Below are 15,572 nucleotides of genomic sequence, written 5' to 3'. Positions count from 1 at the left end.
TGGTTAGAGACTGTTTCCTTCGAGTTCCTCTCAAGTGTCTTAGGTGCTTCTCAATCAAGCGGCCAGGTTCCCAGGCACTTCTCTTTGTGTTCCCTTCTCCAATCCATCCTCCCACCTCACCTTGCGCAGAAGTGCACGGTCAAAGTCTCCGAGGGCCAACGTAGCAGCCTGACCAGCTCGCAGCACACGACAGGCAGAGCGGTTGCGCTGGATGCTGCACACTCTCAGCTCCAGGAAGCAGCCATCGTCCGTGGGGCCCACCACCAGCTGGTCCCCCTCACGGCAAATCCCACTGCAGCCCAGAGGGCAGGTGGCACAGTGTCAGTCTAGCCACTTCCCAACACACACCGGCTTCTATGCGAGGGTCACCCAAGACATTCCCTTCTATGGCTGACTCCCACAGGAGGGGGAAGAGAGGGGTAGTGGAGGAGGCCGTGGTTCAAGGTTCAGACTTAGACTAGACAGCTAATACCTGGAAGGATCGGTAGTGATGGTGAGAGAGGTACCTGCTGCTTTGCCCCTAGATACACCCTCTGCTTTGAAAAGAGTCTTAAGGGAGCTCTCATTTCCCTACATGGAAATGATGCCAGTTGAATACAACTGGGGCTCAAGACCCATACTTCTCCTCCAGGAGCCTGGAGATTTCCAGTCAGCAGCAAGACTGTTTCTTTCCTCGTGAGACAAGAGACTAGCTTTTTTCAGTTCTTGTCGTGGTGAAAGCCCAATCCAGAAACCAGCACCACATTTAGATGGGCTCAGTAGAACTCCGGGGTCGCCCTAAGGCTGTGATCAAGTGTGTGGGTACGTGAGGGCTGAATGGGGTGGGTGGCAAGCAAAGAAATTCACCTGGAAAGTGTCCCTCCAACAACTGTCCCCACCTCTGGTACTGTGTAGATTTCATCCACCTGAAGCCGAAAAACATGCTATCAACGGCCAGCTAAGTAGACCTGGCAAGTCCAAAATCTCTAAACAGCATCAGGACTAGGTCAGAATTAGTCCCTCCCAGTTCTCCCGCTCACTGCAAGGACATGTGGCCCAATTACCTGGAACTCTGTCAGCTGCTGCATGAGCTCCTCCTGCTCTTTGCTGTTGGTGAGTGGTGGCAAGATGTTCAGAAACACTTTAAGCAGGTCCAGACTCTCTCCGGACACGCTGGACAGTGTGAAGATAGGAGTGACGCTGGACAGGGAGACATGGAATGGACAGATGAGGAAGCTTCGGACAGGAAGCAGAGGCTAGAGCTCCCTGCAAGTAACGGTGGGCTTCTGGGGCACTTCTCTCCTATCTGCTAACCTCAGGAGCTCTGAGTTCTCTCTCTGTGAGACAGCCAAGGAATGTGGCTCACAAGGCCCAGCCCAGAGCCAAGGGAAACAGCGAATGCCTGGCATAGCCCTTGGTCTCCTGGGTCCCAGGCACCGGCAAGACCCCAGGCTGGCTAGCACAGACTCCCTCCCACAATCCCAACCTGAAAAACCACAGAACTGCACCACAACTGGTCTGGCCCTGGGCTGGGACGCCACATGGCAGCCTTCCCTGTGGATTGGGGCTCTGGAGTGAGAAAGGCTTACTTGGGTGACTGGGCAAACTGCTGTGCCGCAGTGACAGCATCATCCTCGGAGGTGACCAGCATGGGGACCTTGTGGCAGCCAGGCTGCTTGAGGACCCGCTCTAACTGGCGCACCGTCCTCTCCACAGTAGTCTTGGCACAGAGGTCCACCTTGCTGACCACGATGAAGAATGGCACTTTCAGAGCCAGGGCCAGCCCTAGGTGTTCCCTGGTGGTGCCAGCTGCCTCAGAGAAGACAGGCAGGCAGCAGGAGAGAAGGGTGAGAATGTGGGAGGGGGCAGGGGGAACAGGAGAGTTCACATCTGACTCCCAGTTTTGAGGAGGCCCAGGGTAGGAGAGTCAGCACCCCCCTCCAGCCCCGTCCCTGCCCCAATGCCTCGTACCAATCCCAGTGTTAGCACTGACGAGGAGCAGGGCACAGTCGGGGCAGTATGATGTGAGGCCAAAGATGGTGGTGTGTAGGTACTTGTGGTGGCCTGCCAGGTCGATGAAGGTGATCATCTTGGAGCTGCTTTCACAGATCTCTTCTGCCGTCCGTGAGTCACTGTAATTCACCACCTGGCCCAGAGCCCAGGGCTCTCAGTGCCCCCTGCCAGCCTCCCCAACCCTTTTAAGAGTCGCCAGGACCTAAACCAGTCACTGGGAGACCCTGCCTCTTAACCCTGAGCCCCATATCTGCTTTAATTCAGCTGTTTCCCATTTGTTTGCTAAGGAGACAGAGCTTGTTCACTGCCCTCAGGGTCTTCTTCTACACTACTCCAAAAAGTCTCCACACTCTGCCCTTGGGCTCTGTTCTTTACCACTACCATCCCGTCCTCAGAGTCTGGCCCCACTGGGTCCCGCTGATTGCATGCACCTCTCCCTTGCTGTTAAAGCCCAGGATCTCGAAGCTGATGCTGGAAGTTCGGCCAGACTGAATCTCATGCAGGTGGCGGAAAAGGTTGAGCCGAGCCCGGCCCCGCCCATTGTCCAGCTCTCCCTGGGTCAGGACTCCAAGCAGAGTTGACTTCCCTGAGTCCACATTGCCCAGGACGGCCACACGGAGGTCTAGGAACTGTGGATGAATTGCCAGAGGTAAGGGCTCCAATCCCTTGTTTCTCCACCAAAGGTTGGGTTAAGGGCAGTGACACTCCCTGGGGACCAAAGGACTTGGACGCCCCCATGTTCCCGGGCCAGCCAGTGAACAACGTGCCACCACGGGGCCCTCCTCGGGAGCAAGGGTGTGAGAGGTAGGGAAGGGCGTGTGCTTACCTGTTGGTTGTCAGGGACCTTTCGTACCAGCACTTCGGTAATCTTCCGGGGCATGTCGCTATCATAATCCACTTCTCGCTCTCGGAGAACAGTGATATCTGCCCCAACCCTGTCACAGCAAGGCCACAGCTGCCACATCTCACCTGTACTCTTCTGCCCTCTACCTTCCAACCTGGCTCTGGACCACACCTCTCAGCATTGTACTTCACTTCCTACACCCTCCAATCTATCTCACATCCTTTTAAACGAATCTTAAATCAAGGAGCGAAAAAGCCTCAGTCCAACATGGAGGAGCCCAGAACACTAACCCTCCCCCCTTCAGCCCTTTGTCAAGAGGAGGCAGCAGGAAAGTCTCTCCTAGGCCCCTCAGGCCCGAGGTGACTGGGTATTCACAGGTCTTCTCCAGAGACAGATGAAGAGAACCTAGGGGGAATGGGAAGCGTACTTCTCTGCCATCCGGTGCAGAGTCTTGAGGGACGCCCGCATCTCCTCCTCAGCCAGCCCCACCAGCAGCCCATTGTCCTCTACCCCAATCTGGTAGACGGCCTCACCGCGGCCCTCCTGGAGCCGCCACTTCATCTGTGTCACCAGGTGCTCAAAGCGGTACTGGGATGGATTCACCAGCTTCAGCTTAAGACAGGTGAGGTGTCATAAGAAAATGAAGTCAGAGCTGCTCCTTCTAAACCCTCATGCCCCCCACCTGTCCTGCTACAGGGACTAGGACCTTCTCCCTTCCCACTCAAACCCCCTCATCCCTGGCCTCCTCTAACACTGAGTCCCCCTCTCTCTGACAGAATGAGGTACAGAGCCTTTTCTTTTCTTTTTTTTTTTTTTTTTTTGGTACAGAGCCTTTACCCTGAATCATATCCCTAAACTCCTATAGATCATGACGTTGGAAGGATCTCAGAAAAATCACCCCCCCCACACCCATAAGGATAACTGGCCCTTCCCCAGCCTAAGACTCACTTTATATTCGATGTTTCCATCTTCAGCCTGAAAAAAGACAGAGAGCAGTTATGACACACTGTCCTGACCAACTTCTATTTCCTTCTGATTCCTGCTGGGGCCCAGGCAGCTAACTCGAGAGAGCAGGAACTTCAGTGGCACCTGAGACAGATGCCTGCCAAAGGTTATTGACAGAAAAACCCCTCTACTCAGTCCCAGTGGACCTCTCTGAAGGAAAGGCCTCTAAGAATACAGTGAGTCACTTGTGTAAGCCAAAAATGGAACCCTAGTCCATCCTTTCTTTGATCACTGGTGGTATCCTCTTCCTAGATGCAAGATCACCCCTTCCTTCTCCCTGGGGCCTCAAACTGTTGTCCCTAGAAGTCTAGATCTGCTCTGTGTTCAGGCTGCTGAGGTCATTCTTTGCCACTGGTGTGGGAGACACCATTTCCTTCCTGCCCACCCTCTCAGCTGATGTCACCAAGAGCAAGAAGCTGCGAGAGGTTCTGGACCAAGGCCAAAGGGTGAGCTCAGCACTGGTCATTATAAGCATGCTGAGAGATGAGCCCAGGTAAAATGAGGGGCAGGGTTCTAAAGTTGGGGCTGAGATGAAGAAACTCAGAAAATGCATTAAAGGGGGCAGACTCCACAAACCAGATTCACATGCCTCAGACGAGGTAAAATCCTGAATCTATCCACACAACCACCTTTACATCTTCCCTCTATCAGCTGACCCACCAGAGAAACAACCTGTTGCATGAGCCTTCCCCTCTAGGGTGCAACAGGGTAAGAGATTTGCTTGTCCTGCCTGCCTGCATTTTGGCACTTCTCCTTGACAGTTTCTTTTTCTTTTGTTCTTCCTGTCATCATTCCATCTCTTCAAGGCCCTCTAACTCCCAGCCTCTAACAGGTATAAGGTAGATCTTTTCCCATTAGCAGAGACCTTCCTTTTTTATTGTTTTCTAAATATGACGAATTTGGATGGGTGGCTTCAGAAAAGTGGTATAAGGATGATAGTCTAGGCCAATGGTTCTCAAAGTGTGATCCCAGGACCAACAGCATTAACACCGCCTGGGAACTTGTAAGAAATGCAAAGTATCAGGGCCACTTCTGACCTACTGAATCAGCAACTCCAGGGGTCAGGCAGCAATCCAGGTGATCTTGATACATGCTAAAGTTTGAAAACTACTAGCTTAGGCTTTTCCCCTCTGTCCGCCTTTCCTAAGAGGGACAAAATAGCAGTTATTCTCTGCCTTAGAGATGGAGCAGGTGTGCAGAAGCCATCTCCACTTCCTCATAGGACAAAGGGCAGGAGGACTGTTGTCTGTTTTTATATGTGTGTGTATATGTGTACTCAGGGATAGAGACGGAACATATTGCTCCTTTCCCTAGTACTCCCCTCCTCCCCTGCCGAACAAGTTTAGAAAACTCTGCCTCTTCATCCCAGGATGTAGTCTCCCTTCTGTTGCAGCAGAAGGATGAAGCCAGGGCATTCTACTTTGCTCTTCCTAAGGCGATGAAAGTGGGATGCCTTTTCCCCATTTCTCCTCCTCGAGTCACTGGATCAGAATGGGGGGCTCCTCCCTCCCCACTCTTCCTCCCTGGGGTCCTGACACCGGAGGGCAGGTCCTCCTTGGGGTCCTGGGACCGGAAGGAAGGGTTCTCCTCTCCCCCCAGGGTTCTGACACCGGAAGGGGGTATCAATTCCCTCCGTCCCGCCTCCCTGGAGTCCCGGGACCGGAACGAGTGATTTCCTCTCACCCGCCACTTCTCACGGGGCTCACCTCGGGGGGCAGGTACGGAGGGTTGTTGGCTTTGCCCCCTCTGTTCCTTCCGTTCTTCTTTTTCCCCTTTGGGCCCCCGCAGCCGCTGCTGCCGCCGGCCCCCCTTGCCTTAAGGGTTCCGCCCACGGCCGGGCCCCCTCCGGGCCGGCAGCAGCCGCCGAACAGCTCCGATACCCGCGAGTCCATCCGCCGCTGCCGCCAGCCCCCCGCCCGGCCCCTCCCCCCGCCGCCGCCGCCGCCGCCGCCGCCGCCGCCGCCGCCGCCGCCGCCGCCGCCCCTACTGCCACCGCCGCGTCCGGCCAGCCAGAGGAGAGCGGGGTGGGGCCCTGCGCGGGCCACGCCCCCACCCTGCTTTTGCCCCGGGTCGCGTCAGAAACAGCCGCAGGGCACCATGGGAGAGAGAGTCCTCAAGCCTAAGACCTCCCCTAAATGAGCTGCCAGCTGCCCTACAATTCCCAGGAGGCATTGCAGCTCAAGGGGCCGCGGCGTGGCTTCGGGGCGTCGGCGAGGAGTGCGCTTATGCGCGCAAAGGTCTAGGGGAGCTGTAGTCTAATTTTCCATCTCCGCGCTCTGACTGGGTGTTTTCCTAGCGCTTCCTTGGGGGGAAGTTTGAAGCCCCGCGTCTGGGGGTGGGGCAGTCACCCGAGGCGGAGGGGTTACATCAGAATGAAGCTTTGTGGCGCTCTTTGGTTAGGCCCCTTAGCGAGATCGCAGACAACAGGTTTTGGACCTGGAGAGCTGCAAAATTCACGGCGACACGTCCCTCCAGCCGACTGGCTCCGCCCCTGCCTCAGTTTCTTCCCCGACAGCTGGCGTGCCGTCTGGGTGAGTCAGGCCGAATGCCAGGGCGGAGGCAGATGGTGGTTAGCCTAATTACGGCTGTTATTGTTGTGATGATTATGCCACCTTTACCCAGTAGTCACTACTTTATTACCAGGCTGGCACCCTCCAGGGGCTGGTTTTAGCAACCCGAGACACTGCGGTGCCACGGACACGAGGCCCAAACCCATAAACCAGCCTTGCAGCCCGAAGGCTACAAGGATCCCGGCAACGAGTATTACCCCTCCCCTTTGTTTTGAAGCAGAACCAATCCGCGCACAGCGAGTTTAGTTTTAAAATAGCCAGGCTCGTAGGAGGGGCCTGGCCTCTACTTGGGGCGGTGCTGGGGCTCGGGTTACGTCAGCCACTGGCTAGGGCAGTGGCTGGGGGACGTGGCCGGCAAAAGAAACTTGGCCAAGGGCCCAGGGGATTACTGACTTTTGACTTTCTTGCCATCTCTCTTGCTCTTTAGGGCTCTTGCAGTCGGCAAAGGGTAAACACACTCAGCGACAGAAACCAGTGCACAAGACACTAGAAAGGCAGAGTGGAGAAGCAGTTAGTGTTACTGGGCTGGGAGTCAGGACGCCAAGGTTCAATTCCTAGTCCCATGGCTGTCTCATGATTCACCACTCAACCTATGTCCACTTCCCCTCTTTCACAAACATCAGGATGCTTTCACACAGCCAAGAAATAAAAGAGCCCTTTCCTCCCGATCTCAATTTTCTTTGGAAGATTAGAAGCAGCAACAGTGGCTTACCTCTGGTAATCCTTTCAGAGGTTCAGACCTGGTAGAGTCCATGGCTTCCCCTCAAGACCACAAGGAAGGAGGTGGGTTATTGATCATTTAGTTGCTGTCCACATGGCATAACTCCCCAAAGCTGTGGGAGCAGAAGGACCAAAGTCTGCCAAAGGGACTGGCAGATCCAGCTAATTTTGTGGTCTTCAGTGGTTGAAAGCACGCATGACTTCACTCTTCTCAACCCTATTCAGCTAAAGGAAGATTGTGCTGCAGAGGTCAACTCCAGCCAGGGGCACCAGGATGCCAGGAAAACTGCTACTTAGAGATTGAGACTGAAGAACTCAGTAAGAGATCTCAAGAAGGTTGGGGGTTGGGAGATTCAAGACTATTCCCCTAACATTCTCACCACTGCCAGTTCTGCGTTCTCTTGATAACCAGGGCCTGCTGCATTCACCTGATAACACTCATCCTCTCATCTTCTTGGGTCTTTCAATCACCCAACACACACAATTTCATTTTGTCCCCATCCCAATCCCCTTGCCTTCTAAATGGAGAACTTCCCTTAAGACATGGGGGCGGGGGGGATTCCTGGGTGGCTCAGCGGTTTGGCACCTGCCTTCAGCCCAGGGCATGATCCTGAAGTCCCGGAATCGAGTACCACATCAGGCTCCCTGCATAGAACCTGCTTCTCCCTCTGTCTGTGTCTCTGCCTCTCTCTCTCCTCTGTGTCTTTCATGAATAAATAAATAAAATCTTAAAAAAAAAAGAGAGAGAGAGAGAGAGAGAGATGAGAGGGGATAACCTATTCCTGTATCCCAGTTTTGAACAACCTAGCTTACCAAAGACAGGAGTAAAGGCTGGCAGAAGGAGGAGATCAGGGTCCTGGGAGATGGAAGGTGGCATATATGTTTGGTTTCCTGGAGGTGTTGTTTATGAAGTGCTTATGAGGTGGTTGTATATGGGATTACACACACACACACACACAATTTTTCCTGGTATATAATCAGTCATTTATTCTTTGTGTATAGTATCTTTACATAAGTTTTAAGTTCAGAGTTAGCACCCTGTCATTTATACTTTCTTGGTTTTGTGTCATGCCTAGGGGTAACCCCACTCCAAGATTGTGAATTACTCCCCAGTATTTTCTGCAAGGAGTTTTGAGGTTTATTTTTTAAAGATTTTATTTATTTATTCATAAGAGACACAGAGAGAGGCAGAGACATAGGCAGAGGAAGAAGCAGGTTCCCTGCCAGGAGCTTGATGCAGAACTCCATCCCAGGACCCCGGGATTATGCCATGAGCTGAAGGCAGATGCTCAACCACTGAGCCACCCAGGAGCCCCTATTTTTATGTTTAAATCTATAATCCAGTTTTTATAAAGATTTGAGGGAGAGACAGCATGAGCAAGAGTGGGGGTTGGGGCAGAAGGAGAGAGAGAATCCTGAAGCAGGCTCTGAGCTGAGCATGGAGCCAGACTCGGGGCTTGATCCTAGGACCCTGAGATCATGACCTGAGCCAAAATCAAGAGTCAGCCACTTAACTGTGCCACACAGACGCCCCTAGATCTTTAATCCATTTGGAATTTATCTTTATGTAAGATGTGAGGTAGGAACTACTTTGATGTTTTTTCTTTTAAATGGATAGGGAGCTGTTTCAAGTTACTTGCTTTTTACTCTCATCGTATACTAAGATCTACGTATACATGGACCTATTTCTGGAGTCTCTCCTGTTTTATTACTTGTTTGTTTATTCCTGAACCAATACCACAGTATTTTAATCATTGTAATTTTACAGTATGTTTGGTCTCTGTTCGTACTTCCTGAGACACACCTCTCTTGGCCTCCATGACCTGACATTTATCTATTCTTCTTTATACCTCTCTGGGTACTCCTCAGTATCCTCCACAGGCTCTTCTTCTTCTACTCATACCCTAAACATTAGTGATTAGTGTCTTCAGGATTCTAGCTCATCCTCATTATACATGCCCTCCTTGGGTGATCTTATACACCCCTAAACTGATGACTCTCAAATACATTTCTGTTCCTAATGGTGTTCCTAAATACCTCTTCACTGTCCAATGGAACAGCAAACTCAACCTATTAAAAACTAGAGGAAGACCCGGTTTATTGGTGTGTGGGTATGGAGAAAAGATGAATTCAGTGTTCTCTCCTTCATTGAATGGCACAGCTGGCCCACTTTTGAACAACAGCTGCTAAACTTATAAAACCTGTTTGTCTTCATCCCTTTTCCTCTTCCTGGGATCATCCACCAAGTCATGCTTATTGGACCTCCTAAATATCTCTAGGGTTCACCCATTACTCTCCACCCTGCTGTGACTACCACAATTTAGGCCTCTTTCACCAATGCACTTAGGTAACTGTAGTCACTAGCTCTAATTGGTATCACTGCCTCCTCTCTCATCCTTCTTGTAATGTAACGTAATCTGTACACTGTGGCCACTGTGGAGATTAAATTTAATCATGTCACTTCCCTACTTAAAGCTTTCAAAGCTTCCTCATTCCCCTACAGGATCAAGTTCAAACTTTTAAAAAAAAAGATTTTATTTATTTATTCATGAGAGAGAGAGAGAGAGAGGCAGAGACACAGGCAGAGGGAGAAGCAGGCTCCGTACAGGGAGCCCAACGCGGGACTCAATCCTGGGTCTCCAGGATCACGCCCTGGGCTGAAGGCAGTGCTAAACCGCTGAGCCACCCGGGCTGCCCAAGTTCAAGCTTTTTAAAATGGCTTGTAAAGCTCTGCCATGATCTGATTCCTGTTTGTCTGCTACAGCCTTAGCTCTTTATAATCTGAACTCTTTTCTTTCCCTTTTAATTTAATTTACTTATTTAGAGAGAGAGAATAAATGGGAGAGAGGAAGAGGGAGAGAGGCTCTCAAGCAGACTGGCACTGCGTGTGGAGCCCCTGGCAGGCTCGATGTCACAACCCTGAGATCGTGACCTGAGCTGAAATCAAGAGCCCCCTCATTGAACCGACTGAGTCACCCTGGCACCCCTGAACTCTTTTCATTCCTTGAATGGAGGATGCTCTTGTCTCTCAAGGTCTCCAGGATACCTAGGCCTTCCTCTTTGCCTTTACTCATCCTATAGGTCGCAGTTTCTTGGCCATATTTCCTCTGGGGCCACCCCTCACTTCCACACCATCTAGGTTAGGTGCCCGGTTCTTCTATCCACAGCCCGTGCACGCGCCACTGTCTATAAGTCATCACGTGGTATTGTACTTCTAGGTAGCAAAACTCTTAGGACAGCAACCGCCTCCTGCTTGTTTGCCAGGATCTCCAGCACCTAGGACAGGGCCTGGCACGAAGTAGGTGCACAATGAACAGCGAACGCGGGAGGGGGAACGGGTGTGCGAGAGCGGGTGCCCTGTGGGAGACAGACTTCAGCGGCTGACACAGCCTGGGCTCCCTGTGGGGGAAGGCCTCGGCGTGCCCCTGCCGGAGCGCTCGCAGCCACCACAGGCACCAGATCCCTACGCGGCCCGGCTTCCACCAGCTGCGGCGCCGCCCCGCCCCCTCGCCGCAGCCCCGCCGGAAGTGGAGACGAGAGCTTCCCATGATGCCCCGCGGGGCCCCTATTCAAACTGCGCGGAGAAGAGGGAGGAGGTCGTGATGGCGGCTCCGGGGCCGGAAGTGCTGTGCCCGGCCGCAGTACCAGGTAAGGCCTGGGGGCCGCAGCTCCGGGAGCCTTGGGGACCTGTTTCCTTCCTACCGCTGCTAACCAGTCTTTTAGCCCACGGCCTTTTCTCTGGCCCGTCTTCCTTGCCCTCACTTGCCGGCGTTCCTCCTGGCTCTCGCTCCATCGCCCCCTCGGTCCTGGATCCCATTGGTTCGTGCCCACTCTGTCTCCCTCTCCGCGGCGTTCTGCGCCCCGCTGGATTACAGCGACTGTAAACTAGTTTCCCCAGGTCAAGGCCTCCGCTTTCTGAGCGGAGCCCTAATCGCGGCGTCCGAAATTCTCCCTCTACAACCCCCAACCCGCTGTCCCTTAAATCACCTTAGGCGACACGGTCGGGAATCTCCCCGCCACCACCCACACGGATTTTGCGGAGGGAATGTGTTGGGCTGTCCCTCCACAGGACCATGGAAGAAGACTGACTTTTTGGCTTTTAAGTTTTCATTGTCTCTTTTTTCCCTCTGCGCCCCTACTAGATTTGGAATGGTATGAGAAGTCAGAGGAGACCCACGCCCCCCAGATAGAACTACTCGAGACTACCTCTACTCAAGAACCTCCCAACCCTTCGGAGCCCTTTTACCCCAGAAACTGCATGGTGCCGGTGGTGTTTCCCGGGCCTGTGAGCCAAGAAGGCTGCTGTCGTTTTACTTGTGAACTTCTAAAGCATATCATGTACCAGCGCCAACAACTGCCTCTGCCCTATGAACAGCTTAAGCACTTCTACCGAAAACCTTCTCCCCAGGTAGGCACAGGCTTTAGGAGAAAGCTGGTGGGGAGACTGTGATTATTACGTGGTAGGCAGGTGAAAAGGGATTCTAAGAAATCTTCAGGACCTGTCAGCCTCAACAGCTGTAAGGAATGTGTTTTAGTTTCGCCCCACCCTAATCTTGGATAGTCTAACCCTCCAGCATTTTCTCATTTTCTTTTTCTAAAACCGCTGTTGTGCTGCATGTGGATTTGACCCTTCAACTTTACTGTCTTTTCTCCCCAAATGTCCATCTCTCTCTCTCTTTTTTTTTTAAGATTTATTTATTTATTCATGAGAGACAGAGAGAGAGAGAGAGAGGCAGAGACACAGGCAGAGGGAGAAGCAGGCTCCATGTAGGGAGCCTGACATGGGACTCGATCCCAGGTCTCCAGGATCACACCCTGGGCGGGAGGCAGGCATTAAACCGCTGAGCCACCCAGGGATCCCCCATCTCTTTGTTTTTATGTTTTACTTACTGGAGGACTTCCTTAACTTTATATTCTAACACTTTTTTTTTTTTAATTAAGATTTTTGTTTATCCATTCATGAGAGACCCACACAGAGAGGCAGAGACACAGGCAGAGGAAGAAGCAGGCTCCATGCAGGGAGCCTGACATGGGACTCCATCCCGGGTCTCCAGGTTCACGCCCTGAGCCGAAGGCAGACACTCATCTGCTGAGCCACTCAGGCATTCCACTTCTGTAATTTTGGGGACAATCAGAGTCTTAAGATCTCTAGTTTTGTTTATGTTTCTTTATTATAACATCTTGTTATTTCATGTCTATATTATCTTATCTGAAGATATTATTGTATTTTTTTTTATTTTTTTTATTTACGATAGTCATACACAGAGAGAGAGAGAGATGCAGAGACATAGGCAGAGGGAGAAGCAGGCTCCATGCACCGGGAGCCCGACGTGGGATTCGATCTCGGGTCTCCAGGATCGCGCCCTGGGCCAAAGGCAGGCGCCAAACCACTGCGCCACCCAGGGATCCCTATTATTGTATTTTTGAAGTTTTACTCTGTTCCTTTTATTTCTTTTTATTTTTTTAAAGATTGTATTTATTTATTCATGAGAGACAGAGAGAGAGAGAGGCTCAGAGACACAGGTAGAGGTAGAAGCAGGCTTCATGCAGGAAGCCTGATGTGGGACTCGATCCTGGGTCTCCAGGATCTCACACCCTGAGCCCAAGGCAGACACTCAACCACTGAGCCACCCAGACGTCCCTACTCTGTTCTTTTAAGTTTCTGTTTTTTCCCCCCGATTCCTTTTCCTATTTGTTTTGGTCTCTCACTTTCATGTTAGAGGCTTTTATTCTGTGTCTGGTGAATATTTAAAAATAAATCAAAGCTCTGCATAAGCTGGACCTTATGAACTGATAGACTTTACTCTAAGGATATTGGGTAGGAACCTAGTGGTCTCTTTGGAGGACTCCCAAAACATCAATATGGAAAATCTTCTCTCTGGAGGAGACTGGGTGGAGGAAATTGGCAGATGATCGATCTAAGGGTCCTCACACAGGTTTTCACTCAGTTCCTCTCTGTTAATTCTTCTGTGGTATCTAAATTGCCAATTCCTGAGCCCTTCTGGAGGTCTGCAGTGTAAATTGGTGTGCTTTCATGGGGGGTTCCCTCTGTTAGCAGTTGGTATTCAGCGCCCTTGAATTCTCCCACCTGCCTTCTATTTCCCAAAAATTTGTGTTTGTTTTTTGTTTCCCAGTTCTTTTTCGCCTTGGGAGTTTCCTTTCCTTCTCCCCTTCCTTCCTCCCTTTTTTTTTCTCATTCAGTGGTATTTCAGATGGGACCACAAATAAGCATGTGTTCAATTTTCCAGATAACTGGAAGACCAACACCAGAATCCCCTTTATTAAGCCAGATTATCCTCATCTCCTGTTGTCACTCATGGTACCGCAAAATTTGCCACCTGGCGTGCCACCAAATCTCCTTGACTATTTTAGTTGCTAATTTCTGGGTGCTTTCCTGCTTCAGATACTGTTTTTGCTGTTCTGAGCATGGGAAAAGTATGATTTTATATAAAGAATGCATTTTCCTTTTTGATATATTACTCTCTGATAAAACCCAGTGTCATGGCCATGGAAACCCAGTCCCAGAAGCCTACCACATCCCAACAGGGTTCTTCAAAGGGCATTAGCTTCCTCCTTCTTGTCCTCCCCTCTCACCATTCTTTGTCCTCACAGGCAGAGGATGCAATGAAGAAGAAAGCTCGGGCTGCTGCTGAGATGAGCAGCAGGAAATGCCAACAAGCCCTGGCGGAACTGGAGAGTGTCCTCAGCCACCTAGAGGGTCTCTTTGCACGGACATTAGTACCCCGCGTGCTTATCCTCCTTGGCGGCAGTGCCTTAAGTCCCAAGGAGTTCTATGAGCTTGATTTGTCTCGCTTGGCCCCCAACAGCATGGATCAGAGCCTGAGCACGGCAGCTTGTTTGCGCCGTCTCTTCCGAGCCATTTTCATGGCTGATGCCTTCAGTGAGCTGCAGGCTCCTCCACTCATGGGCACCATTGTCATGGCACAGGGGCACCGTGACTGTGGAGAAGATTGGTTTCGACCTAAGCTCAACTACCGAGTGCCCAACCGGGGCCACAAACTGACTGTGACCCTGTCCTGTGGCAGATCCTCTATCCCAACCACAGCCTGGGAGGATTACGTCTGGTTCCAGGCACCAGTAACACTTAAAGGCTTCCATGAGTGAATGGGGGTGCTTCTTAATTGTGAACACAGTGGCTTAAATTATCTTTCCCCCAGTGGCACCAAGTCACCCATCTCTTGCGTGGAGCTACATTTGCTTCCTGGTGAGAGGAATGCTCTGTCTTTCTAGCTGCCCGTCTTTCCTCCTTAGACTTACTGGTGGGTGGTGAGCTTATTATATGGCTGTGGCTGTCATAATTATTGAACAACATCTCTTTGAATCAAAGGTTGATTTTCCCAGAAGGTGCTGGGACAGGCATTTCTGTTCAGATTGGAAAGCAAATATGGACCCGAAGACAGACATTCTTTATGGAAGTGGCCATCTTAAGCTTTTTTGCTGTGGCCTTTCAGAATTTTTACCAGGACATAATGAACTTAAATATAAAAATGAATGAACTTGTATTAAATTATCTTGAAACTCTTGGCTTAAAGGTTTCCAGTGTTAAGACTAGAGTATTTCTGTCTTTCTCCTTGGCCTCTTATGCTTCAGGGCTTCTAGAATTTTTTATTTATTTATTTTTTAAACTGATGGTTCTTTCTCTTCATCAGCCCTAGGCCCATCTGGGAAGTTGAGGGACTTGGCTGAAGTTCTGTAATACTTTGATGTCATAATTGGGACTACAGTCCTCATCACTTACTTCCTAGCCTGATCTCCTTCCTTGCCACATAGGGGTTTTCGTGATAATTAAAGTATGTGTCCCAAAGGTCACACAGGGGATTAGGGGCAGAGACTGGACTGAGAAAACTGAGAGGGTGGGATCCCTGGGTGGCGCAGCGGTTTGGCGCCTGCCTTTGGCCCAGGGCACGATCCTGGAGACCCGGGATCGAATCCCACATCGGGCTCCCTGCATGGAGCCTGCTTCTCCCTCTGCCTGTGTCTCTGCCTCTCTGTCTCTCTCTGTGTGACTATCATGAATAAATAAATAAAATCTTAAAAAAAAAAAAAAAAAAGAAAAAAGAAAACTGAGAGGGTCTTTGCAAAGCCCATGGGATCAGTTCCTGAGGTCAGCTGTCCCTCCAGGCATGCTACCTAGCCTGTCTCCAGAGCAGTTGTCTGGTGGTCACCAGTTCCTATTGGCAGTACTGTCCTTAGGCACATCTTGCTCTCTTGCCTGTGGCAGTTCCTCCTTGGCTGCACCTCTGACTTGGCCATCCTCGTCCTTGCTGTTCTCTCCGGCCTGTTGCGGTCCTGACTGCTAAGCATTGATGCCCTCTGTCCCTGAGAACACCTGCTTATTTCTCGGAAACAAGTTGAAGACAGAGTCTTTACCATGCTAGTGTTGGAGATCGGTTGTATGTGTGTGTGTGTGTAAATGGGGA

The 15,572-nt window shown here is 51.1% G+C and overlaps 2 protein-coding genes across 3 annotated transcripts in view; one reads left to right on the top strand and one right to left on the bottom strand.

The window, feature by feature from the left end:
• The window catches only part of GTPBP2 (GTP binding protein 2), a 43,707-nt gene extending 37,941 nt beyond the window's left edge, over positions 1 to 5,766 (bottom strand). For both annotated transcript variants that reach the window (XM_072832890.1, XM_072832889.1), the window contains exons 1-10: positions 5,548 to 5,766; positions 3,785 to 3,811; positions 3,264 to 3,448; positions 2,819 to 2,927; positions 2,424 to 2,621; positions 1,951 to 2,125; positions 1,569 to 1,788; positions 1,044 to 1,179; positions 847 to 905; positions 121 to 292 (exon numbers count right to left, since the gene is read on the bottom strand). In XM_072832890.1, coding sequence (XP_072688991.1) covers positions 121 to 292; positions 847 to 905; positions 1,044 to 1,179; positions 1,569 to 1,788; positions 1,951 to 2,125; positions 2,424 to 2,621; positions 2,819 to 2,927; positions 3,264 to 3,448; positions 3,785 to 3,811; positions 5,548 to 5,733 — 1,467 coding nt within the window. In that variant the 5' untranslated portion in view covers positions 5,734 to 5,766. The remainder of the gene's footprint in view (positions 1 to 120; positions 293 to 846; positions 906 to 1,043; positions 1,180 to 1,568; positions 1,789 to 1,950; positions 2,126 to 2,423; positions 2,622 to 2,818; positions 2,928 to 3,263; positions 3,449 to 3,784; positions 3,812 to 5,547) is intronic.
• Positions 5,767 to 10,622: 4,856 nt separating this feature from the next.
• On the top strand, positions 10,623 to 14,687 carry MAD2L1BP (MAD2L1 binding protein). The gene is made up of 3 exons (XM_072832914.1): positions 10,623 to 10,779; positions 11,274 to 11,539; positions 13,744 to 14,687. The coding sequence occupies exons 1-3, from the start codon at positions 10,734 to 10,736 to the stop codon at positions 14,254 to 14,256; spliced, it is 825 nt and encodes a 274-aa protein (XP_072689015.1). The 5' UTR covers positions 10,623 to 10,733; the 3' UTR covers positions 14,257 to 14,687.
• Positions 14,688 to 15,572: the final 885 nt, after the last annotated feature.

The sequence above is a fragment of the Canis lupus genome, chromosome 7, assembly GCF_048164855.1.
Source record: "Canis lupus baileyi chromosome 7, mCanLup2.hap1, whole genome shotgun sequence".
Classification (NCBI taxonomy): Eukaryota; Metazoa; Chordata; class Mammalia; order Carnivora; family Canidae; genus Canis; species Canis lupus.
The sequence above is the reverse complement of the archived record's forward strand: the minus strand, read 5'-3'. Positions and strand labels throughout refer to the sequence as shown.

Excerpts from the sequence above, each read along its gene's own strand:
- MAD2L1BP (XM_072832914.1), top strand. The coding sequence starts at position 10,734 with ATGGCGGCTCCGGGGCCGGAAGTGCTGTGCCCGGCCGCAGTACCAG. Across the intron at positions 10,780-11,273 it reads GTGCCCGGCCGCAGTACCAG|ATTTGGAATGGTATGAGAAG; the intron begins GTAAGGCCTGGG and ends CGCCCCTACTAG. Across the intron at positions 11,540-13,743 it reads ACCGAAAACCTTCTCCCCAG|GCAGAGGATGCAATGAAGAA; the intron begins GTAGGCACAGGC and ends TTGTCCTCACAG.